Source organism: Dunckerocampus dactyliophorus, chromosome 4 (genome assembly GCF_027744805.1).
Source record: "Dunckerocampus dactyliophorus isolate RoL2022-P2 chromosome 4, RoL_Ddac_1.1, whole genome shotgun sequence".
NCBI classification, from domain to species: domain Eukaryota; kingdom Metazoa; phylum Chordata; class Actinopteri; order Syngnathiformes; family Syngnathidae; genus Dunckerocampus; species Dunckerocampus dactyliophorus.
The window spans coordinates 6,164,002-6,190,000 of NC_072822.1; the positions used below are offsets into that span (position 1 = coordinate 6,164,002).

Sequence of the window (25,999 nt, forward strand, 5' to 3'; positions counted from 1 at the left end):
AACGCGGCCAGCGGCCACCCATTTTGTCTCCCTTGGTCAATATCTGATCGCATATAGCGGCCAAATTACCGACTCAAGTAGAAGCTTCATGCACGAAAAAGTTTTGTTTTTCAATCAATGACGCCGTCGTGTGTAGACTTTAATTACTGAGTCCTAGCTCAGTCACAATCATTCACAAGATCCACACAAACTGTCAGTTGTTCCACTTAAAAAAGCCGTCTTCTTTTGAGCTTGCTATTTCCTGGTCAAACATGTAACTTTAAGAGCATTTGCACCAAAACATTATCGCCATTAGGCTGAGAACAGGACGTGCTCCCAGCGATGCTACAATAAAAAAAAAACATACGCTAGCATGCATGTGGCAGCGGGAGCAAAACTGAGTTCGGTTGTACTTAATTGAAGTATTTTAGAATGTACTCACGTTATTTTTGATCAATCCTCATCCACAAATATATCAAAGTCCTCATCTTCTGTATTCGACACAAACAAAGCCATCTTCTTTTCCGTTCGCTACTAGTCTGTTAACTTGTCAGTGTTATTCAGCTCCGAAGCAAAGAACGAAACTTCTCCTGTTTCTTCTGCCTTCTTGAACGCGGCCACCAGACAGCAGCTCAGAACACACACACATCTCTCAGCATCGTCTCTCCTTCCTGCTTGCCCACAAGGCAAAGGTTAAACAAGCCCCACTACATAGCTGTCCAGCCAATGCCTGTAAGAAATGACACCGTTTATTTCCTGGTGTGCACTGGTCAATATTGTAATGCCGCTTGTTGTGGGGAAGGAGAGACTCACGTCGCTGATGCACTTTAATGGCTTTATTAACAGCGGAGAACACTGCAGGACTTTACATCCACGCCAACATAAACACACTTCCCAACTCTCTCGAAACTCACAGCTAGCACTGAGCCTAGCTGTCCTGCTCGGGACGCCCACCGTCACTTCCCGTCACTTCCTGATGAACTAAAGCTGTAATGACACTGCCGTATAAAAAGTAAAATATAAAAAACAAGCGTAAGACATTACCAGCACAGCTTTGTTCTGTGGGTCGTGGATACATTCTATCTGTTATTATTAAGCCTCTAGCTTCCTTTTAGTTAGTAAAAACCTTGGTTATGATTGCACTACATTGTCATGTAGACCTACAAAGTACACTTGGAAGAACAAGAGGTGAATAAATGTATTGCAACTGATGTGAAACTGATGAGGGGTAGGATTAAATAAGCTTTGCTTCTTCCTACTCCTTTTTGGACATGCAAAATTGTGAATTGTACTATGTGATGTGCTACTGTTTGACTCATGCATGTTCAGGATTAAAACCATGAACCATGAACCATGATAATAACAAGCCTAGTAGTGCTGTACAACTTTTATCCGCAGTCCGCAGTGCCCTCTACTGGTCAACATTATTATTATTATTATTTTCCCTTTTTTTCCCTCTACTGGTCAACATTCAAACTGGACGCCAACCTGTCTATAGAGGCCACCTGTCTATAGCGGCCACTTTTGCAGACTCCCTCTAGTGGCCGCTATAGACAAGTTTGACTGTATTTGATACATTTTTTTAAATTATTTTATTCTCCTAAAATTACGATAGTTATGACTAGTTTTCTCATAAGATAATGACATCATTCCAGTGATGGTTTGACTTCGTCCTCACATTTGTTGGTCTTTCCAGAACATAATCATCAGGAAGTGAGAAGCGCTTGAATGTCAAAAAGCCATGATTATTTCTTCTTTTCTCACCATCCATCCGTCTACGTGCGTATATCCACTTACAAAAGCTTTATCAGCTCATGTAGAAGCTGAAAGCAGGAATATTGTTATTGACAGGTGGCTCGGATATCACTGGGTTGTAAAGTGGTCATATTGCAGCTTTATTTCCGTCCATCCTGATGACTAAATTACATGTACTGGTGACAACATGAGCTACAATGTAACAGAAGTGACAAAAGCCCTTTAATATCTTTAGCATACCAGACAACATAAACACAACAGGCTGGAGACATTGTCCAAGGGCTGAAACACTGTCATGACTGTCAGAGATGCCTGTCAGCTGTTTGTTGAGTCCTTGACAACATAATAACAAGAGACTGCCTTTCCAATTGAAAGTGGGATTTTACAATTGACAAACCGCTTGTGAGGAAAAGTCTGTCGCCTTTTTCATTGTAGTGCTTTTGTTCTGTTCTCTTCTCGACATGTCACACATCCATCTACATCAGATCCCCTCCTCCCTTTTTCTTTTCTATATCCTCCCCAACCTCTAACCGTTTGTCTTTCTGCTGCCGACACCCCAGGTCAAGTCTCCAACTCTAGCGGTGCTGAATGATGACTCTGGCCGCACGCTGACCTCGTCCGACTTCAACCTGCGCTGTTTGACTCCGGACCAGAGGGTGGTGGGGTTGCTGGCCTTCAGCAGTCACGAGGAGCTGGACCGCTTCAACCAGGAAGCCCGGCAGGGAAACAGATACCCCGAGCTGTTTGCGCTGTACCCTCCCGCTGATGAGGTAAGGCCTCCAACCAACAGCCTAATCCATTTCTCTCTTTAACAATGCTGTAAACTGTTTTTTAAAGATTTTTTTAAAATCTCAAGACGGAACAACTACTTCCTTTTTTCTTACAGATTTTAAAATTGTGTCTTGCCTGTCATATTCCAGGAAGACGCAGTGGAGATTCGACCCGTTCCCGACTGCCCCAAAGAACACACTGGAGACCGCATCCTGATCCGATGCCAGGCCATCAAGTATGTCATACATTTTCTCTTATGACTTCAGCAGCTTTCCTTTTGGCTCTTTGAAGACAGCGAAGCAGCAGATGAATGTATTACAGAGGGGAAAGTCAGGGCATTGAGCATTCTTCTATGTCTCGTACATTTATGACGGAGTTACTGCTTTTTAGGCACCAATTTACTGCGCCTCCAATCTATGTTTATCTATTTTGTATCATTCATTAGCCCTTTTCTCCATGAAAGTGAAAAATAGTTTAGTTGAATGTATTTCCTGGCTTGCAAATTGCCCCCCACCCCCTTACGGCACACTATACTGTAAATAAAGGCTGCCCAGATACAACTAAGACAGACTGTGTAGGGATAACCAGAATAGAATAGAATATAAGAATAGCACAGGGCAAAACCTCAATTACATGTCAGCACATTTAAGCCTTCGAGTCACGTGCTATTTCTGAATGACCAACTCGCTTTTTCTTTATAGGTTTGAGATTGACATTGAGCCCATATTTGCTACCATGGCCTTGTATGACCTGAAAGAGAAGAAAAAGGTAAGAAAATTTACAGTATCTCGCTAAAGTGAGTACCGGTCCACCCCTCACATATTGGCAACTATTGTATTAGATCTTCTCGGGTGAATATTTTTTGTAGTAGTCATTTTATACAGGAGTATAGATTTACTGTCCACTGAAAATGAGTCATCACACAACACAAGTGAATAGATAGTTGTGTCTTGGCTACAGTCAAGCATGGTGGTAGCATCATGGTATGGGGTGCATAAGTGCTGCCAGACACAGGAGGAGCTGCAGTTCATAGAGGAAAAAGTTCCAACATGTACTGTGACATTGTGAAGCAGGGCACGTTCCATTTCGCTCACTTTTGTGAGATACAGTAACTTCTACACATCTTGTAATACATATACACCCCTGTGTGTTGCCTTTCAAGTGCCTCCTACTCGAATAACAGTCATGGAAAGATAACAATTCATTCAACTTGTACTCCAGCTCAGTGGAGCAGGCTCCCACAAAATCATTCTAATGCACTAATATTGACTTCATTCCTTAGTTTTACCCCATTTTATTGTAGCGTGGCATGTGTCTCTTGCACTACTGCACATCCATCTTAAGGCACTCACGTCTGCGAGGGATAAACTACAACATGTTTCGGCTCTATCACTACTAATACCGTGAAGTATTTTCCAAGCCAACTACTCTGAGCCATGGCTGTTTGCTTGTTTTTTGTGGATTGACTTATCTGGATTTCTTTTTTTTCTGAGTGTGAAAAGGCCGGAAGGATTTAGCTTGTGCTTAACAGCTTGTGGAGATAGTGAGAGGTTTTTTTTTTGCCAGTGGCCTTGCCATCTTCTCAATGCCTCTTCAAGTATAACTGATGCCAATGACTCTAATATGTCCCAATGGCTTATTTCAAGAAACAGTATGTACTAATTTGACTAGGGGTGTCTTAGAACATTCAACTATTCGACAATTCGATTCGGAGGAGTCTGCTTCCACTATCAGTCTCGCAGTCGAATCATATGAAAATGTCATGTAAGCAAGATTGTACCATTCTGACCACATGGGGGTGCCTATGGCTGCTGCTGAGCATACATTTTTACATAGAATCTCTTTGTTTTTCTTATAAATTGCCTATTTTGACACACATTCAGCCTCATTGGTATTAATAAAGAAGTGAAAATTACGTGTGTGTTTAACAGAAGAACTATACCTATGCAAGATGACAGCACGTACACACAGCGAAGCGCTTCTCTTACCTCCAGAGTACCGAAGTTTACACACACCACCCAGCTGGGCGGAAGTGCTCGCAAGCGGCGTCAAGAACATAAACAAAGGCGAGCACGGCACGGAGGAATATGAGCTAAGCTCAATCTAACACCGCACAGACTCTGCTTACCGAGCATTTTCCTCTTTAATGTGCGGTCTTTAGTGAATAAAATGGACATGTTACGACTCCACATACAGTATCACACAGTAAAAGACTTTTGGACTGCAACGTTATAATTTTCACAGAGACATGATTAACCAGGTGTATCCCGGACAATGCTATTGAGCTAGCCGACCGCCACAAACTTCAGGCTAATAGAGTAGTGGCTGAATACGGCAAGACCAAAGGTGCTTGCTGTGTCACAACATAAATAAAGGTACTGTTGTTGCACACTTACCATGTTTATTTGTTTATCTGAGTGTTTTAGCCGTTTTCTTTGAGAAGGAAAAAGTTGCAAATGAGATCTGTTTATTTGTCAGGATCGCCATGAGCAGGGGTCTTAAAGGGATAGTTCAGGTTTTTTGACATGAAGGTGTATGACATCCCCATCAGCATTGTAGTCCAATAACAGCGGCTCACCCCCCCACTTGCTCTACTAAGTCCAGTTCTGGTCACATTTCCGTGATGAAGAACGTAGTTCCACGTAGTTGCTGGGGACAATTAAGTAAAGACTTTGGCTTCTCAAAACAATATGCGTTCAAAAAATGCACAAAAATGCCTTCTCAAAAAAATCAGACCTCACAAAACGCTTGGCGTTATATCTGTCTCCCACCGTATCCCTGCGCACTGTTGCCTGTGGGAGACAGATATAACGCCAAGCGTTTTGTGAGGTTTGAGGTTTTTTTAAGGCATTTTTGTGATGCAAATGTTTTAATCTTTTGAACCCATTTTGTTTTTAGAAGCCAAACTCTTTACTTAATTGTCCCCAGCAACTAAGCGTAACTACGTTCTTCATCACAGAAATCTGACCAGAGCTGGACTTAGGAGACCAAGTGGGGGGTAAGTCGCTTTTATTGGACGACAATGCGGATAGGGATGTCATACATCTTCATGTCAAAAAATCTGAACTATCCCTTAAAAAAAAAACAACAAACATTCGACTGTTAGTCGACTATGTACAAAATCTCATGAATCAGATTGGACTATGAAAATCCTTAGTCGAAGACAGCCCTAAATTTGAACTGACAATAACAGCTACAGAAGCAATACAATGATACACTTGCTTATAATAAGGAAAATAACATCTGTGTTATTGCCATGGCAACCCAGGAACTGCAGTATATTTTTTGTGTATAATAATAGTGGACCAGCCAGGACACCTCATGTTATCATCATCCATGCTAATGATACTATTTAGAATTGTGTGCATTTCTTGTTCAAGCTTTATCTCACACTAAATTGTAGTGGTCTATAATATGGGTGGTCCAGCCAAGACACCTCTTACGCTGAGTCTATGCTAAACTTGCTGTTCAGAATTGTGAGCGATAGTGGACCAGCCAGGACACCTCTCATAGTGTGCCCTTGAGCAAAAATCCCATATGATTACTTTAAAACCGTGAAATGGAAAACGTCTGTGTAGCACCCAGATAGTTATTACAGTTGGAAGTGTCACATTATCGCTTACTCAAGGTTACCGTTCTTAACTGGTAGTCAATGACCCGCACCCTTGTAGAGGTTAATGCAATGTTCTGGTGAGCACAAAAGGTCCGGGCACAGACTGACTGTTAAAGAGCTGTGAAATGTGCTCTAGGTGCGTAAAGGAGGAACAAGTCCAGCTTTGTTTTGCAAAAAATTTGACCCATTTAGTGTTACCCTCTCCAGTTCCCGTACTAAAGTTTCCCTTTTCTCCCCATCCAGTGTTGTATTTTCTGCCGCTTTCATGTTGTCGTTTCCCTGCATCTCTTCCTCTTCGCTTGTTTGCCTCATGAGAATTCTCAACCTCGTGTTTTGTTTTCGAGCTCACAGCAGTTTTGTTGTCGTTTGGCATCTGTGAAATCTGTAACAGATGTTCCTATAAATCCACATAATTCTCTACTTATTAATCACGGCTCTCTGCTCTGTCAGGATAGGTGCACGCACAGAGTTTGACCCAAGCCGAGGCCGACTTGTGAATGAAATGCAACAAATATTGCAAATGTTTTTTTTTTTTCTATTGTGGAGTACGTATCTGTACTGTATATCCATCCATCCATTTTCTATGCCGCTTATCTTCATTAGGGTCACGGGGGGGAGCCTATCCCAGCTGACTTCAGGAGATAGGCAGCGTACGCAGGAGGCAGGATACTGTGTCATACTGTTAGAAAAATCTTGCGTCTGCTTCTGTTACGGCTCTCTTGCATGGTCTCTGTGTAAGAGGGGCTTAAATCTGTAAGTTTCGGTCCTATTTTATTTTGTCCAGTTTAATGTTATTTTTGTCTGTAATACCCATTGTTGAGGCTTGTCCTTCTTTGGAATTAAGTGTCATCCCTAAAAAGCCAAAGAAAAATCTGAACACAAGAAGCAAAAACAGTTAGTCCTTTGATGCACGCCAAACTGAGGTCTTGCTGATGTGTCCTGGGACATCATGCATGATAATAGCTCAAAGTCTGATGTTTCTAAACTTTAGAGGCGTCATTTTTGGTCAGATTCTGAATTGCATAACCTTAGGGGCGTTCACTGACTGGTAAGCTAGTTTGAGGACAGCCTCTCATGTGAATACACTACTGATCAAAATTTTAAGACCAGTTGAACAATTGCAAGAATTTTAGATTTTGCACAGTTGGATCTTAAGGGTGGTGTAAGTAGAGCTTCAAAATGGAGTTAGACAGAACATTTTTTGTGTAAGCAATTTATTGCAAACAATTGTTAAGCTGAAATAGGCTGTTTATCAGCTGATCAAAAGTTTAAAACCATAAAAAAGACCCCCATATAATAGAATTAAAATGTTCAAAAAAGGACTCAGTAATGAGCAGTGAGCCATTCTTGTTAATAACCTCAAAAATTGGTTTGGGCTTGCTTGATGCCTGCGTTTCCAGGAGGCTAGTTGGAATGTTGCTCCAGGTGGTGAAGATGGCTTCACAGAGGGCATCCACTGTCTGGAACTAATGTCCATTTTTGTGAACTTTCCTTGCCATCCATCCTCAAATGTTCTCAATTGGATTCAGATCAGGGAAACATGCAGGATGGTCCAAAAGAGTGAGCTTATTCCTCTGGAAGAAGTCCTTTGTCAGGTGGGCATTGTGAACTGCGGACAGCCATTCGGAGCCGGTGACATTTTTTGGGGGTCTACCACTTGACTTTTCTGTTCCATAACCCTCAGGATCTTTTAAGAAGTTTCAAATGACTCTTACTGCGTCCAACCTCAGCAGCAATGGCATGCTGCGAGAGGCCTTGCTTCAAAGACAGAAAGCTTTTTTTGCCTTTGTCATCAAGAGATCATGACAGTGTGAATGAATACCTGACAGAAAATGACATTGAATCCACATTTTTGGCAAGATTTTGGCTTTTAAAAGCTGTGGTCTTAAACTTTTGATCAGATTTCACTGTAATGCTTGTTTCCAATAAATTGCTTACTCAAAAAATGTGATGTTTCCGCTCCCATTTCTTCTTTTTGCCTTTTGAACCTCTACTTAGAACCTCCTTAAGATCCAACAGTGCAGAATGTTAAGTCTTTCAACTGGTCTTAAATTTTTTTATCAGGAGTGTACAGTTCAATGCAGATACAGGGCTGCAGATCAAACAAGGTGTGTAGCTGTATGCAATAATGCCATAAAAAAGCAGAGCGCTGCATTTTGGACGCAGGTGTATCCCATTCGGGGTCCTGGAAACATGCAATGGTCCTGCATATCACGTTGCAATTAAATCCTAAGTCTCTTTTGTGGTTGAATAGCTGACTTCCACGAGTGAATATGTTTGTAATTAAGCATGAGCTCAGAACAATAGTCTCCTTGTTTGACGCCTTTGTGCCGCTAAACAGCAGAGGACTGATGATGATACTGTGACCACACCCTCTTATGAACTTTCACTCCTCAAAGGGAAAACAGTCGCACATCTGTCTGTCTTCCATTTGGCTTCCTGCAGGACGAACTATTATAAACATGAGGTTTCAATCAGAACCATCGGTGACAGAACCAAGCATGTCATCTGATTCACTGATGCTGTTTGGACATCTGGGACATTTTTGGCTTACCGCACAAGTCTGCTGTGGTGCAGTGTAGTCGATCCAGAGAATCACAAGGATCACATGACCCACACATATGGCTTTGTTCATAGCCTGAGGCCAAGGTGATAATATTTCAGTGGTTTCCATTGGAACCAGAGTCCACAGGGCCACAGCATTTAAAATACTAATGCTTTCATTCCAGCATACTTCTTTTTGGAAATGACTGCAACAGGGTACCTGTTTTATTTGGATCACATTCACATTTGTAACAGTCCGTATGATCTTGACATGGGCCAAAAGAAGTTACCTTTTTTAAAAAAAAATTGATGAAGTTATGACATTGTTATTTTAAGCACACCTCATTATAGGAACCTATTGTTTTTATATGACGTAGACAGTATCATAAATGATCGGTTGATGCCCGGTGTGATACACCGGGGTTGCCAACAACCATGCATTTCTTTAAGGTCATGTTTTGGCGATGTCACATTTGAGATTACAGTTTTTCTACGTACATACTAATGAAGGGTAGGTACTCCTTCAGGCTTGTTGCATGAATTAAATTTTTTTTTTAGGCAAAATATTTTTTATTTATAATGATTATGTGTCACGGAACTATTTAAGCAATATATATATATATATATATATATATATAAAAGCAGCATAAAAATGAATGACTGAATGAATAAATAAATATAATAAATATATATAGTAAATATGATATAATAAATACAAATACATATTTTTTTTTCGTGCAGTAAGATACTACCTTTATAAACGTAATTTGTAAAAATCTATAAAAAACAAAAAACCTTTTGAAAATGATGGGCATCTTATTCTGGCGAATCAGCTAACTGCAGGTAGCCCCGCCCACTTCTCACATCAGAAGCTGTAATGACAAACCAGGTTTATCTGGATCTGATTCAGAGTGTGCTATGTATTTGTCAACAATTTGTATTTAAATTTAACATAATAAATCCATCCACATGTGTTCAGGCACATCTCAAGAAATATTGTAAATGTGTTATTAGTGTGATCATGATAATCCAACAACTCCATCATCTTTTTTTTTCAGATATCAGAGAACTTCTACTGTGACCTGAACTCGGAGCAGTTTAAAAGCTTCCTGAGATCACACACTCCTCATGTGGATCCTTCCTCATTGGCCAGGTCGGCCATCTTCTCCATCACCTACCCTTCCCCGGACATATATCTTGTCATCAAGGTAAGAAGAATGGAATCTAGTGGCACTCGACATAGGCGCGATTACCTTGAGAGTAGCTGCTTTCTCTCTGGATTTAATGTATATTCACTTTAGCACTCTAGCAGTCGATGAGGTTGATGTAATGTACTTTTTGTCTTTGGTCCAGATTGAAAAAGTCCTGCAGCAAGGCGAGATCAGTGACTGTGCAGAGCCCTACATGACGATGAGAGATTGTGACTCTTCGAAGGTAATCGCTGACAATGTGTGTATAAATGCGATACACTGACAGTGTGTATACTCAAGCCAAACATACTCAAGCCACAACATTATCAAATGTGATCCAGTGCTGTATTAAGATTTGCAGCTTTTGCATAGCTCGAGAGGTATTCAGTGAGGTATTCATTCATCCTCTCGGGAAGGACCTACTGTAGGGGGGAGAGAGAGAGTGAGAGTAACATATTACATCCTTGCATATTGTAGTGCTGTACTGAAAGCTGTATTTCATATTTCTTTTTATTGTCATTATTATTTTAACCACAGAAGAGGTAGGAAATAGACCTCTCAGTGTGATGCGGTTCAGTCCATAGTAAAGCCCGGTGAGTGTAGTGCATGATGGGAATTTCTGAATTACCTCCAGAACAAGGACAAGCTGGAGAAACTGCGAGGGCAGTCCGAGGCCTTCTGCCAGAGGCTAGGCCGCTACCGCATGCCCTTCGCCTGGGCAACTGTAAACATCATGGAAGTCATCTCTACAGCCGCCATTGACCGCGATGTCACTGATTCCGACAGCTTAAAAGGTGTGCACTTTTTTGAAACCCACTTCTACTTTTTTCTGTATCACATGACCTACACTTGTTTTTCTTCAGGGAAATCCAGCAGCATAGACCGTAAAGCCCAGTTGCCACGGAGGAACTCGGAACGTTTCAGCACCGTTGAGGAGCAGCTATGTAACATTTCTGCATTCAAACCAGCCACCATTACCATCAGCACCATCTTTAAACAGGTTGAGCTTCAAATACAGCTTTGGTCACCCTTGGGATGCACAATGTCAAATAAAATCTACCACGTGCATTCCATCAGTCACATTGCTACCACATAGCCATGACTTGATATCAGTACTTGGAGTGACGCCACTTTCAAAAACAATTCAAGCTATTTAACCTTGTACGGTGGCATATTTCTTATTGTTCTTCAAAATAAAGCCACAAATATTCTTACTGACAAAGTCCATTATTTTCTATAAAGTGGAAGTGGAAAGTACTATAGTTCCAAAGGAGGGAATAACTATATTTTCTTTCATTTTCACTTCCTGTGAAAGGTGCAGCAAGCATCTTGTGACTCTGTATAGTGAATATGTGTAAACAAGAAAGCAAAATATTAATTGCATAGCCTTGGGCATGGTTGAATTCCATACTTTTGACATCGAAATTGGAAGATGTCCTGTGGGGTACATTGTTGTTGACTGTGACCATGCATCTATGTGCTAAATGCCAACAGGAATCATCAGTGTTACAACAAATTGTCTCAAAATGAGTATAACAATCACGGCTTCATTTTAGAATGTGACAGTGTTTGTACTCTACAAACATTGCAAACAATGTGGTCCAACAATATAAGTACCGAGCTACATTTATTACAAATGCTTGCTGTAATTCCTTCTTTTGTTGTGTTTTCAGGAGGGAGATCGTTTGAGTGACGAGGACTTGCTCAAATTCTTGTCCGAGATTAAGAAAACGTCCACTCCGCAGAGACGAATCAAGACTATATCAGGTCCCACGCTTTGTCACATTTGAAGGTTCCATGTTATGCTACTAAATATGTCCCAGAGGTCCCACAGTAGTGTTTTGGAAGTGTGTAATGCTGGAATTACATAACTTAATAGTGCTTTTCGTAAGCCCCACTGGGAACACGCTGTCTGTAGCTTTAATGCTAATGAGCTGTCTTTGTCCACGCCTGTCTCCGACAAGAGTGTGTGGCTCGAAGAAGCACTATTGTGTACTTTATCCACTTTTTACATATACACTGCACTTGTCCAACATAAAATTGTAAATTACGGGATATAAGCAGCTACTTTTTTCTTAAAGTTTGAACCCTGTGGCTTATACAGTGGTGCAGCTAATTTATGGCTGCGTTCTAACCTCGTGACATCAGAGAACTACTACTAATTGTTTAAATACTCTGCCACTGGTGAGTCAGTGAGGAAACAGTAACTCTTTCTTTGGCAGGAGCCAATCACGAGCTATAAGTGCACTCACAACGAGCTTGTTAACCCATTGAAAATTTGCATGAGGTCATTATATATAACGGTATAATAATATAAATCAATATATAAATCTGAATCATGGTGTCATCTTACTAAGAACACAGTACTAACAACACAAAATTAATCACACAGCAACTTAACACTCAAAAGGTGTACCTGACAAACATGTACCAGTATGAGTTTGAAATAAAAAAAAAAAACAACTTCCATAAAGTTTTCCCATAATCCATTGTGTCTGAGCAATGCATTCATTGGGGCGCTGCAGTGATGTCAGCCATATGACAATAAAACTCTTAAATCTTGAATCTTGAATGTCCCTCTGGGCTCCGGGTCCTCTGGCTCCTTCTGAGGGACAGAGGCAGCTTTGCAGCACCAATCACTATTTTCTGTGCTGCTTGTCCTCCAAGGAACTACTCTTCTGGCAGTAATGCATAATGGGTACATGTAAAAATAGCTGCTGTTTGTTATTTTAAACTCGTATTAGGTACTTATAATGTATATTTTCTCGGTACCTTTTGAGTATGAAGTTGCTGTGTGATGAGTTTGTAAGATGACACCGTGAGTAAGTCTTTTGTATTAAGTAATGACCTTGCAATTTCCAATGGGTTGACAAGCTTGTAGTGAGTTTTTTCACAGCTCATGATTGGCTTCTGTCAAATAAAGAGCTCCCTGGTTCTCACCACCATATGCCATTTTATGACGTGAACATGTGCGGCCTATACACTGGTGCGGCTTATATATGTACAAATCTGGGTTTTTCTCTAAATTTAGTGGGTGCGGTTTGTACACCGGAGTCTACGGTATATACCATATATCACATACCACAATATAACATTAAGGAGTGAGACAGGAGGACACAAATGTTAGCACACTACCATAGCTATGTGAGCTACAGTGCTAACATTACACTCACATTTGAAAAGCAAAATCATATTCACAGAACAAAAGCTAACTTATCATACTTACGGCTCCTACCTCTGTACGTGACTGACAGGCTTTACTTTAAGATGTGTAGCAAAGCCTCTTCTCTAACAAATGGATCAAACTAGCGAGGGAGATCATAGATTGTTAATTGGTGCTCATACGGACATGTAGCACATTCCTCTTTGAACATCATTAAAAAGTGAATTTTGCATAATAGGGGACCAGCTTCATTGTTCACTTGACTTTCATAATGATGGAAAACCAACACTCTTGTCTCGTCGCATGTCTTCAGGCTCCATAAAACTGGACATGTCTCCACTCCATGACTTACCTCAGGCCTGTTTGTCCACTGAGCTCATCCCCCTCATACCTGTAGCTGAGAAGAACATTCGCCACGTCAAAGAAGTACTGGAGTTCCCTTCCAGCGAGGTTTATGTCCCGCATAACATTTACAGGTGAGCCACAGCTGCACTTCTAAACACAAAAAAAGTCCACAGCCACGCTGGAGTGACTTGTGTAACGCTTGCAAATTGGCTTTAGGAAATACAAGTATGGTGTTGAAAGAAAAAAAATAGCCTGAGGTGCAAACAGGCTTGCCCAAACACAAACCATTTATTTCTCCAAGAAGCCGCAGGCAACAAGAACAGTCATAGTGTGTACTCATTGCTCAAGAGCGCTCGCTGCATTGACGTTTTGAGGGAATTTCCTGCCCCAGCCACAACATTAGGTACACCTTCACAGTGTGATAAGATCCAATCCAAGAGCATTACTTGTTAAGTAACAGTTCTGATTTACACTGTCAGATGTGGCAATATTTTTGTTATTGTAGTTAGCAATGATGTCAACCTGTACTGTATCATATTGACAACTGTTTCTTATATTTTTGCCCACCCACATGATGCAGCTACATAAGTATTAGAAACAGCAATGCAAATTCCAGTTTCTTATTGTCGTTATTCACGTATTGCTAATGCCATCTGGCGTTGTAAGCATGAATTGCATGTACATTACATTTTATTCTCTCTCTTCTTTTGCATTTACAGGAACCTGCTCTATATTTACCCTCAGAGGCTGAACTTTGTCAACAGGCTGACGTCAGCACGGAACATCACCATCAAAATGCAGTTTATGAGCGGAGAAGACCCCAGCAGCGCTCTTCCTGTGAGTACTGTTGCTTTAATATTAATAACAGTAATAATAAGTAATACATCACATTAAAATAGCACTTTTATAGGTGCTCAAAGTTGCTGAATTTAAGCTACATTGTTCATCATCAAGCAGTCCAAACCTCTTTTAAATAGCAATGAATAAAAAAGAAAATAAACTACAAATGCATGGTTGTAGATGGCCACAATGTATCCCACCAGGCCTTCTCCAATCGTTTATATTCCTCCAATTCCTGATGTGCGGATCAATACTAAAACATGGCTACTTCTAATACCAGCTCTTCATGCTCTAAAATCGATTCTCAAATCAAAATATGGATACTTTTGGTACTACAGTCATTTGAGGTAATGTTTGTCTGAATAATTTGTCTCTTGAAATTGAATAACGTTTTCATTCTGATGGTAGTTCTTAATAATTAATATTTTTTTTATTGTTTAAAATACTATTGTCACATACTGTATTTTCTATGATTTTACCCTCTGTTTTTTTTCTGTTATTGTATATTAGCTTGGCTAGATTGCAAATCACCCTGCTACCTCTATATACTTCAGGGTTTAAAATAAGTAAATACATTACTTAAATGTTATTTCATTAATAAATGAATGAAATGCCTTGTATTCCCCATGCTGTGATATGAAATACACTACGTTTTACACTTTACCAGACACATTAGGTGAATGTGCACAAATTATCGGCATCGGATCGGTATCGCCCATTGAAATCGGTGGTATCGCACATCACTACCTCCAACAGTAAATACACCCCTCACATTTCACTTACTTATGTGAGTATGTGATTTATTTTCTTCTTGCTGATTGGCCACAGCAATATGCCCCCCTATAGGTGTTTACTTTTGCATCTTAATTAATGGTTAAAAAACAAACCTAACCTATATGATGTTTTTTTTCCCCACAGATCATTTTTGGCAAATCTAGTGGGCCTGAATTTGTTCGGGAAATTTACACTCCTGTTACCTATCACAACAAGCAAGTACATTTGTATTCAATATGCTACAATATCATACTAATTTGCTCATCTAAACATTCAAAAGACGGTTTCTCCAGCCTGATTTTTCTGTGTTCTCTTGTTTTTTTTTTTTATTAGAGCCCCAGATTTCTACGAGGAGGTGAAGCTGGCTCTTCCCGCCCGCCTGACAGAACGACACCACTTGCTCTTCACTTTCTACCACATTAGTTGCCAGCAGAAACAGAACCAGAGTAATAGCTGTGAAACACTCATCGGCTACTCCGTACGGCTCACACGGCGCCTTTGCAAAATGTTTATGTACAGTACATGCGGTAACTGTACCGTGTTTTTTTTTTTGTGAGCTATAATGTTGTGTTATGCTTATCCAGTGGCTGCCCATATGGATTAATGACAGACTGAACACAGGCCAGTTCTGTTTACCCATAGTGTTGGATCGACTACCTCCTAATTACTCACTGCACACTGCTGAGGTATGAAAAAGATTCAACATCATGCTATGTGCTCATGAATGGACGCACCCTAGGGTTGATACTTGCGGTGTTTTTTTGTTGTGCAGAAACTACCTTCTCAAACGCCCCCGGTCAAGTGGATGGAAAGTCACAAAGGACTCTTCAATCTCGAGGTCCAGGCTGTGTCCTCTGTGCACACACAGGTCAGTTGAAGGTGTTCGTTTTCACCTACCGGTTATTTTATTGTATACAAAATTTGCAGTCAACAAAATTGCTGTGTATATTTTTTCTGGTCAGATGACAGGTGTTTTTAGCCACATGTTGCTAGGCACAATACACAGAATTGTGGTAGAAGCTGATTTGTTGAAATTCGAAAACATTTTTCCCATAGGAAACCTTAAAAATGGGGGAGTGGTTAGCATGTTGTGCCACACAGTCAGGAGATCGGAAAGGCCTGGGTTTGAATCTCTTTGTGGAGTTTGCATGTTCTCCCCGGGTTTTCTCCGGGTACCCCGGTTTCCTCCCACATTACAAAAACATGCATGTTATGTTAATTGTTGACTCAAAATCGTCTATAGGTATGAATGTGAGCGTGAATGATTGTTTGTCTATATGTGCACTGTGATTGGCTGGTGACCAATCCAGGGTGTTTATGGTTTAAGTCATCATCAACATGCACACAATTTACACACTTATTTAATCATACCCCTCATCCGTTTCACATTAGCTGCAATGCATTTGTTCACCGCCGGTATTCCAAAGGTGCCTCTTGCATATTGTAAGTACATAGAAAAGTGATAAGGCAATATAACCATAGACACAGTTTGATAAGGAATGAGTACAGCCAGTGTACCACACAAAAAAATTGATACATTGTTGGGAAATTTTAACGCATGCATATGCACACACATAGTTCAGTTCCAAATGTGAAAATTATAAATAGTTGGTGGTGTTATATTTATAAATAAATTGTTATTTTGATGTAAAAAAAAACTTTTTTGTGCGTTGTTTATATTATTATAGTTGTTTAGATATTTGAGCTGTCACAAAAACAAAAAATATTTGTGTCAAAATGCAAGTTATGCTTCAAATGTATCTTTTCACAAAAAGCTTGTTTTGTCTGTTTTCTATTCGGCAACTGATGTTTTCCTGAAACTTTCCTATGTCCTACTGCTGATTACTAAAGAACGGAAAAAGGTAGAGACAAACTTTGTTTTCTAATGAAAGACGGGAGTCAAAGCATTCTTTTGGTAGGTTCCATGTTAATGTAGCCATAGAACACCATATTCTGTGTGCCTTGAAAGATACTAGAGGGGTTGTCTTTTGAAAAATGTCTGGGATTGAATAGGTCAAAGTCGTAATATTATGAAAAACGGAAAAAAAAAATAGGTTGTGGAAAAACTTTTATCTGAATAATGTTAAAATATCATGGCAATAAAGTCATAATATTATGAGAAGAAAATATAAATACTTACAAAATTAAAAAAGCAAAAATTGACAAAAAAAGAAAAAACTGTGTACCATACTGAAATAAATTTTAAAAATTCACGATCATTTTATAGAAACAACACAAGGTGTTTTCTGCATCTGTCCCTTATCTCCAGTGTTTGTTTTGCATACCAGGACAACCACTTGGAGCGCTTCTTCACCCTATGTCACGCTCTCGAGGGCGGGGCCACATTCCCGCTGCGCGTCCGAGAGGAGAAGATCCCTGAGAACAAGCTGGAGCACGAGCTTAAGCTCAGCATCATTTCTCTGTCATCATCCAGCTTGGAGCCGCTGGTCCTCTTCCTCCACCTGGTGCTGGATAATCTTTTCACCCTCATCATGCAGCCCATGGTCATTGCTGGCCAGACCGGTGGGTCTTGGTGAAGGGTGATACCGTAGTCTGATGACATAATTTGATGCTTCCATTTTATAGCTATGTCCTGATGTGTGTGTGTGTGTGTGTGTTGTCTTCTAGCCAACCTGGCCCAGATAGCCTTTGAGTCCGTGGTGTCCATCGTCAATAGTCTCCATAACAGTCAGGAGCTGAGCAGGGATCAGCAAGGCCGAAACAGCCTCTTGGCAACTTACCTTTACTGGGTGTTCCGTTTGCCTGACCCCCCTCGAGACATCCCAAATGGTACATACTGATAAATACAAATACAACAACTTAATTTGACAACTTTAATAATAATTTAGAGTGCATGAGAAAGTGGAAAGGAAATGTAGCTCTCTTTGAAATATATTGCACAACACAGCAGCAACAGAAACAATGTTGGAAATTCGGTAAAGCGCAAACTGCTCATCTAGCGTTAATACCACTGATGAGTTACAGTAATTGTAAACACCAGTACAGCAAGTGTAAACACACTTGATTTTCGCACCAAAAGCTGAGTAGTGTGACATTTTAAAGGTCAGGCACGAAGCTGCCGGGTGTTCACCGCTCATGACACTTCAAATGCAGTACTGCCATCTTGTGGAGTTGACTTAAGGAATTGTCTACAGCCACAGCTATTAATGGCAGTGTTTTTTGACAAGCGCTAATTCGAGTGCTTTTGCACACAAGGGCACTTTAATAGGCGCATCCTCTCCCTATTTTATTTTGGCTTGAGTTTTAGACGACTTTTAGGGCAAATTTTTAATAGTTTCCCTGACGGCCAATATGAGTTCTGAGTGTCCATTCCCTATATGTTCAGTAGTGCCTAGTCTACTGCAAATTGCCTAACTGATACTGGGACAACAGGTACCAGTGGCATGATGCCCTCTACTGAGAGCCGTTACAGCACCATGGGCCGAGCCTCGGCAGCCAGCGTGGGCAACATGCTTCTGCAGTCCAGAATCCGCAGCAGCAGCAACCCTGACATTCCCGCGCCCCAGTTGCCTGCTGAGGACGCTGAGGTCAAGCACATCCTGGCTGCCAAGGTACTAAAAAGACTCCTTATACACACCTTATACCCGTAGAAGTTAATTTCCTTCCTCCTTTGAGTTGTAAACATCCTAGCATGCCTCCACACAGACACATACAATCATTTGATTTCCACTCCTGAAGTATATTAGCTGTTATAACAGGCGAGCAGACAATGAGAGCATCCATCATGCTCAATGCGATGGAATGCCTTTTTCTGCATTTGTGTATGTATTCGTCTCCTAGGGCCATAACATCCCAGGCAGTCGCATGTCGACAATATTGGACACAAACAGCCATCAGAACTCCACAGGAAGCACCAGGCCCTCCAGCAGAAAGGTAGGAACAAGAGGATTGTTGCTATGCTTACTTAGCTTAGATCAGGGGTCGCCAACCCGTCGATCGTGAGCTACTATTCGATCTTTGGAACTTTGCCGGTCGATCGCGATAACATTTTGAAAAAAATGTCTGATCATATCAGTGCTGTCACCTCCTGGAGAGCGACCAACAGGCACGCATTTTGTCCACTGAACACGCCCGTACGCCTCGCCGCTATCCAGGCAGCAACCTGCGAACCCCAGCAAGGAGCACAGTTCACAAAACCCGGCCGGAGGTACACTAGTACACCGGCTTGCCTCGTACACCGACTCTCCCCTAGCGCTAGCAAAAAAGTCGAGCAAGAGAGGGAGGGAGTGACAGCGCTGCAGAACAGTAATTATTGCACGTTAATAGGGCTCAAAGTCTGCCTTTGCTACCTAAAAGTTAAGGCTCAAATATAACTCCATAGACATGCACCTCCAAAAAAATCTTTGAGCCGCGACAACGCTGCTCGTTAAGGGGTGACTGTTGTAGCGCATTGACCAGCCCCGCTCTCCTCAATCTGCATCGCTCGTACACTACACTGAGCCAACAAGCCAAATAGTTGTGGTTTGCTCTTGAAGCAGACACCACAACCCCAACCCGGACCAAGAGCCACAAAAGTAGGCATATAGGACTGCCCAAAGTGTGGATCAGGGGCCATCTGCAGCCCGTGGCTCATTTGTCATTGCATCACTGCAGAAACAATATACAGGTATATACAGACACTGACTGGTCACTTCATTTGGCGCAGTGCTATTTGATTGTGCAGGTGTACCTAATATTGTTGCCTGTGAGTTTTTTTTTAAGACTGTCAGCATAATAGAATCATTCCATATGAATAACATGCAGATTTATTCTTGTAAGGGAAGATGATTTCTATTGTCATGTTTTTAATGAAAACAAATTGTATATACAGTATTGCAGATTTGCTTATAGACATAGACATCTATTTAATAAATAATTCACATAATAACAGTAATACTTAAAAAAAAACTAAATGATTAAAAGCAGAAAAATGTTAGAAGAATTAGATAAGAATAATAATTGGAATTGGACATGTCATGCTAGATTTATATTGTTATTAGAAAACCTCTCGACCGTCGCAGTGTTTGATGTCCACAAGGTGGCAGCGTAACACAAAGTTTCTATCTGTTTTCTGTACCTTGTGTCAAAAATGGAGTAACAGTCTTGCTTGTGTGTCTGTCCTTTGTCTCTTGCAGCAGTTTCATGAAGAGCTTGCCCTCCAGATGGTGGTCAGCACTGGGGTCTGCAGGGAGAATGCATACAAATATGCCTGGTTCTTTTTTGAGCTGCTGGTCAGTATTTCTAATTACGCAAGAGGCTTTTTGACTCAAAAAAAAGGATGATGTAAGGAGTTTATTTACTTTTAGTGAAATGAGGATTGGAGCAGGCAATAATTGTGCAGAAATATAGGAAATTATATATCATAACTTTTTTTTTAATAAAAAACTTTAATAATGATTTGGATTGCATGAGAAAGTAGAACGAAAGCTCCTATATGATGACCACTCATGATACTTCAAATGCAGCTATAGCCATCTTTTGAAGTTATTTAAAAAAAAAAACTACTTCAGGAGGATGCCTACTGCTTACGCTATTATTGCCAATGTTTTTTCACCTGGCGCTTATTAGAGACCCTGGTAGTTATTTGCTTTTGTAGACCAGCGCACCCGGCGATTACAGGAGACGCTTCAGTTAATTGACTACAGGCTTTAATTGGAGCCTTTACAGTATGCATGTCCTCGTCCAACAGGTGAAGAGCATGGCACAGCACGTGTCCGAGCTAGACAGGAACAGCATCCCGCGCAGAAGCCGCTTCTCGGATCGATTTAAAGACGACATCACTACCATCGTCTCCGTGGTCACTGCTGAGATCTGCACCATCCTTGTTAAGCAGCAGAAGGTGAGCCAAATGCACGCTGGGTGCACAAACATCTCCACCATTCCTTCCTGTCATCATAGGCCTAACAATACCTCGACATTTGCGTGTGCTGGGTTCAAAAGTTCAGCACTGTAAAATGAGATGCTCGACAAGATCCGCTCGCTAATTGCCGTCTGTTGATGGGTTGTTTGTTTTAGGAGGTGGAGCAAGCAGAGAAAGTCAACATCAGTCTGGCCTTCTTCCTCTACGACCTGCTGTCTCTCATGGACCGGGGCTTTGTCTTCCAGCTGGTGAAAAACTACTGCAACCAGGTAACATAACACATCATCCTAACAAAAGAGGCTTTCATGGCTACTGCCATACGAGCAGTACGATGTTTGTAAAGGCACGGTTTTCTGATGCAACTCTTACATTTGTACTGAAAGGTTTGAAGTTAAAATGCTCTTTTTTCTGGTCCAGATGTCAGCTAAAAGCGTTTCGATGCCAACACTGATCAGCATGCGTCTGGAGTTCCTGCGAATCCTGTGCAGTCACGAGCACTACCTCAACCTCAGCCTCTTCTTCAGCAGCCCCGCCTCTGCTCCATCCTCTCCGTGCCCATCCATCTCCTCGCAGGTACTGTACGTCCTTAGCCGTTGTGTGATGCCACTCTACTATGAGTACCATCCCTCCGGTCAGGATTTACTTTGCATGGAACATGTTTTAATACTTTGTGCCTTGGCTTAGATTGGGAATGAAGCCTTAAAACAGGAAGTGGAAATGTTTACAACGTGAGAATCCTTTGAACTCCAGTCACTGTATGTAAATTGAGACTTTGGGGAGTCAAAGTATGTAGGTCACAATGTTACAGTGGACTATATCTGAATATTTATGATATTAGAATAACCTTTTATTTTTATAATGAGAGGTTTTTTGAAGTGGATGAAAAAATAGGGCAAAGAAGTGTCAAATAATCCAAATGCATTGTATAACTGTATAACTTAAATTTTAGTGCATTTTTAAAACTATGTTCCTTAAGATGAAGAAAAAAAATACATTTAAAAAAAATTATTTATATCTTCTTTCTTCTTCTTCTTCTTGAAGAAAAATATCAACAAATATATAATATATGAATGTAATTATTATTTGTTTTTATACTATGTATTACATTAAATATAAAATTTATTATTATTATTATTATTAAAATTATTTAACTAATATATTAATACATGTATTTACAAATGAGTCTAGTTAAATTAACCAAATGCTTTATTTATTAGTATATTATATTATATTGTATTTATCTTAGGGCTGTCAATTGGCATGTTGGCCACACAGTCACAGTCTGGAGATCGGGAAGACCTGGGTTCAAATCTCCGTTGGGCATTTCTGTGTGGAGTTTCCATGTTCTCCCCGTGTGTGTGGGTTTTCTCCGGGTACTCCGGTTTCCTCCCACATTCCAAAAACATGCATGTTAGGTTAATTGGCCACTCTAAATTGCCCATAGGTATGAATGTGAGTGTGAATGGTTGTTTTTCTATATGTGCCCTGCGATTGGCTGGCGACCAGTCCAGGGTGAACCCCGCCTCTCGCTCGAAGTCAGCTGGGATAGGCTCCAGCATACCCGCGGCCCTAATGAGGATAAGCGGCATAGAAAATAAAATGGAGGGAATTACCATTAGCAACTATGTCTGAAATATGCCAATTTATACTGTATTTAATGAACAGAAAGATAAATGACAGGACAGGATTATATACAGTATATTTGTATGTATTAACAGCTCCAAATGAACTGAATATGTCAGTCAAGCCAAAAGATACCACACAAGTGTAAACATTTATTTGTCGAACGCTAGTCTCTTTAATAGTAGCAGAACATTTCAATCGCACTTTAAACTGTGTTTTTATGAACAATGTGGGGTTGCGTTCATGTAATTTAAGGTAAATTTACTTTTTTTCAGTGTATTTTCCAGCATACGCTCCACTGTGCTTCCGTTTGCCGTCATAACAGACAGGCGTGCTTGCTGATGCGCATGAGATAATTACATGAAAAAATGTAACGTAATTAATGAAATCAATTAGTTACCACCGTTAACGCATTATTTTGGACAGCCCTAATTTCTATACTATGATATACATGTGTTATTTCTGTGTCTGTTTGTCTCCATCCAGAGCTCAGGTTCATGTAGTTACCAAGAGCAGCAAAGGATCTTGGCCCTCTTTGAGCTTTCTCAGGACTTCAAGCAGCAGCACTACCTCGCCGGCCTGCTACTGACTGAGCTCAGTGCCGCTCTTGACATGGAGTCAGAAGGGTACAGAAGAAAAAAGGGATGGGGAGTGGGAGTGTCATCCTAAAGCCAAGTTTAGTGAAAGTTGCCTCTGTGTCCTCAGGGGAAAGGTCCAGAAAAAGGCTATCAACGCCATCTTCAGCCTGCTATGTTCTCATGATCTTGACCACCGCTGCATCAAGCCTGAGGTCAGAGCTAAGGTAGCCACCCTCTACCTTCCCCTGGTGGGGATCATCATTGACTCCACCAACTACCTGGATTTCACCGGTACGTATTATTTAATGTCTTCAATTGTAATACAATATATTAACACTGAGGTTTTGTTTTTTTATTTTAAATGTAAAATGTATCCATTTTATTCCCTTTATTAAAATAATCTTTAAATAAAATAGAAGATACAGGCGTTTTATTGGAAAATAACGATATACAAAGTTGGGGAGCCTCACGGGCCACAACGTTAGATACACTTGCACTCTCTAATTGCATTCAGACGGGCGGTATCAAATAAATGCATCATGGGAAAACTTTAAAATGTTTTTTTTCCATTTTAAACTGGTGTTGGTACATGTTTGCATATTTCCGAGGTATACCTTTGGAGTGTTAAGCTGTTGTGTGATGAATTTAGTGTTGTTAGTAAAGTGTTCTTTGTAGAATGATACCGTGAGTCAGACTGCTTTGTTGTTATACTGTATATAATGACCACCTGTGATTTCCAGTAGGTTGATAATCTCATTGGGAGTGCACTGATAGCTCATGATTGGCTCCTGTCAAATAAAGAGCTGCCTGGTCCTCACGGACTTGTGCACGCCACAATATGCCACTTTATGACCAGTGCGGATTATATATGTACAAATTTGTTTTTTCCTCTAAATTTAGTGGGTGCGACTTATACAATTTATGATAAATTAATACCTTTTGGACAGTGTCAATTGAAATTGAATACTATTAGGGACTCTATTATTATTAGATCTCAAGTGTACCTAATGTTGTTGCCAGTTATTTAACCATTGTAACTCTCCAGTTTTTACTCATTTGAGCCTCCCCGGTGTCTCCACAGTGGCAGATGCACGCGGCACCAAGAACAAAACCGGTGGACTCGAGGATGACCTTGACAGCGTACCACCCATCAATCAATCTGTTGCCATGGCGATTGCTGGCAACCCCTTCAACACGCTGGGGAGGAATGTTCTTGTTTCCATGGCATCCATGGTAAAGAGTGAAATATTAGGATGATGGCAGTTTTTAGAAGTTTGTGTATATATGCGTGTGTGTTCAGGTGAGGTTCACTGAGGTAGATTGATTACCTGTCAGAGCACATACAGGCACACCTGTGGAGAATGTTTTATGGGCAGCCATTGCTGTCATAAGTGAAGGGGGCTGTCAAATTTAACAAACACATTCATCACGTGTATTAGTGACAGCAACCACCTAAGTCTAAAAATCTTCCTTCTCTTAGTTTTTTTCTCCGAGAAATGAACTCAAGTGACCTCGGTATGTTTTTGCATGAAATACAGCAGCGGAAAAACTAACATTCACACAACTGAGCTCTGGGCTTGATATCCATCATAGTTCCAAACATGGCAGCTCGAGCAGTTTCTCCCCGGACTCCTGATCGATGTTTTTGTCACTTTTCTCATCGATGTTGTCAGATCAACATTTGATGGTAAGCCGCAAAATGTTTGCTTCTCAAAATGCCCTGCTCGGTGGGTCCCGTCGTGAGAATGCAGGGTTCGAGCTGGGACACCCAAAGCACTGTGGCGATAATGGCCACATTTGTCAGAGCTGCCACGCAAGTGAAACAGCAGTAGCCCTTTTCTCCACTCCTAATTCATCATCAGGAGAATGAAGGTGAATTAGTCTGCAGTAGATTTTCACATTGATGAAGATGAGGAAAAGAAGGCGCCGAAGTGTGTGAGTGCAAGTCGTGTGAATGCTTGATTTTTTTTAATGTTGCACCTTCAATTTTGTATTGATTGCGCAATTATTTAAAACAATCACTTTCTTGCTGGCTTCTTAGGTGACAAGGTTACACCAAACTCGGGTTTTCTTTTAATTCCTACTCCCTTTGTTATTATTAAATAAATGAATAATACATTGTTAATTTATTTATTTGAATTATTTATAATGTATTTATTTTATTTTTGTAATATAATAAAAGCAGTTATATTTTATACGGAATAATAAAATAGCCCATCTTATATTTAATAATACAATAAACATTAGAATTCTTTAAGCATATTTATTTTGAAATTATTTAATAACAAAACACCTATTATTTTCTCTGCCCCTATGGCAACTGTAGCAGTTCCCGCTACCAATTAAGGAAACTTTAACCATAATAATAGGTGGTAGAAAATCAGTAGCTCGAAGGAGGAATAGGATTAATTATTTATTTATTGTGTATTTGTAAGATGATGTAGAAATAAATAAAAAAAGAAAATGAAGAAAACGTTAAATTAAAAACATAAGTACAAAAATAAAAGACAAAAACTAAAAAGAAAATGATGAAGTTCAATTAAAAAATTAAAGAAGATAAAGAAAAAAATATTGAAAGTTTGTTTTAGTATTCCAGTAGTGTGTATCTATTGCATTTATTTTATTCTTAGTCATGTGTCTGAATGTCATGTTAATCTGGACTATGCTCAAGCTAACAGAGTTTAAGCAATATTTGACCAATTTATGAATGTTTTGTCAACTGTAATTCCTCTTTCCTCCACTAGGCAGAGCAACTACACTAATTGTGCTTTCATCCACTTGCAATGCAAGAATATGAAGATTGGTTTGGTTTGGTTTAGTTTATTTGAACATGAAGGTTACAATGGAATACATCTCATGAATCATTCTTTCACAGTTCCACATACCAGGATACCCATCATGGGATACAAGTGATCATTTCTAGTATAATTCACCTTTGAATGTGCCTGTGTGTCCTCCTTCTCA

The 25,999-nt window shown here is 40.3% G+C and overlaps 1 protein-coding gene across 2 annotated transcripts in view; it reads left to right on the forward strand.

The window, feature by feature from the left end:
* The window catches only part of dock8 (dedicator of cytokinesis 8), a 75,111-nt gene that overhangs the window by 23,237 nt on the left and 25,875 nt on the right, over window positions 1–25,999 (forward strand). The window contains exons 6-30 of one of the 2 annotated variants that reach the window (XM_054772739.1): window positions 2,295–2,504; window positions 2,655–2,740; window positions 3,207–3,273; window positions 9,721–9,870; window positions 10,016–10,096; window positions 10,487–10,646; window positions 10,716–10,852; window positions 11,526–11,619; window positions 13,329–13,491; window positions 14,080–14,197; window positions 15,119–15,189; window positions 15,308–15,452; window positions 15,559–15,660; window positions 15,747–15,842; window positions 17,263–17,497; window positions 17,603–17,764; window positions 18,368–18,546; window positions 18,776–18,868; window positions 20,110–20,205; window positions 20,664–20,813; window positions 20,990–21,103; window positions 21,252–21,407; window positions 22,944–23,083; window positions 23,163–23,326; window positions 24,117–24,268. In XM_054772739.1, coding sequence (XP_054628714.1) covers window positions 2,295–2,504; window positions 2,655–2,740; window positions 3,207–3,273; window positions 9,721–9,870; window positions 10,016–10,096; window positions 10,487–10,646; window positions 10,716–10,852; window positions 11,526–11,619; window positions 13,329–13,491; window positions 14,080–14,197; window positions 15,119–15,189; window positions 15,308–15,452; window positions 15,559–15,660; window positions 15,747–15,842; window positions 17,263–17,497; window positions 17,603–17,764; window positions 18,368–18,546; window positions 18,776–18,868; window positions 20,110–20,205; window positions 20,664–20,813; window positions 20,990–21,103; window positions 21,252–21,407; window positions 22,944–23,083; window positions 23,163–23,326; window positions 24,117–24,268 — 3,321 coding nt within the window. Of the gene's footprint in view, window positions 1–2,294; window positions 2,505–2,654; window positions 2,741–3,206; window positions 3,274–9,720; window positions 9,871–10,015; window positions 10,097–10,486; window positions 10,853–11,525; window positions 11,620–13,328; window positions 13,492–14,079; window positions 14,198–15,118; window positions 15,190–15,307; window positions 15,453–15,558; window positions 15,661–15,746; window positions 15,843–17,262; window positions 17,498–17,602; window positions 17,765–18,367; window positions 18,547–18,775; window positions 18,869–20,109; window positions 20,206–20,663; window positions 20,814–20,989; window positions 21,104–21,251; window positions 21,408–22,943; window positions 23,084–23,162; window positions 23,327–24,116; window positions 24,269–25,999 lie in introns of both variants that reach the window. The other variant, XM_054772738.1, reaches the window with a different exon arrangement.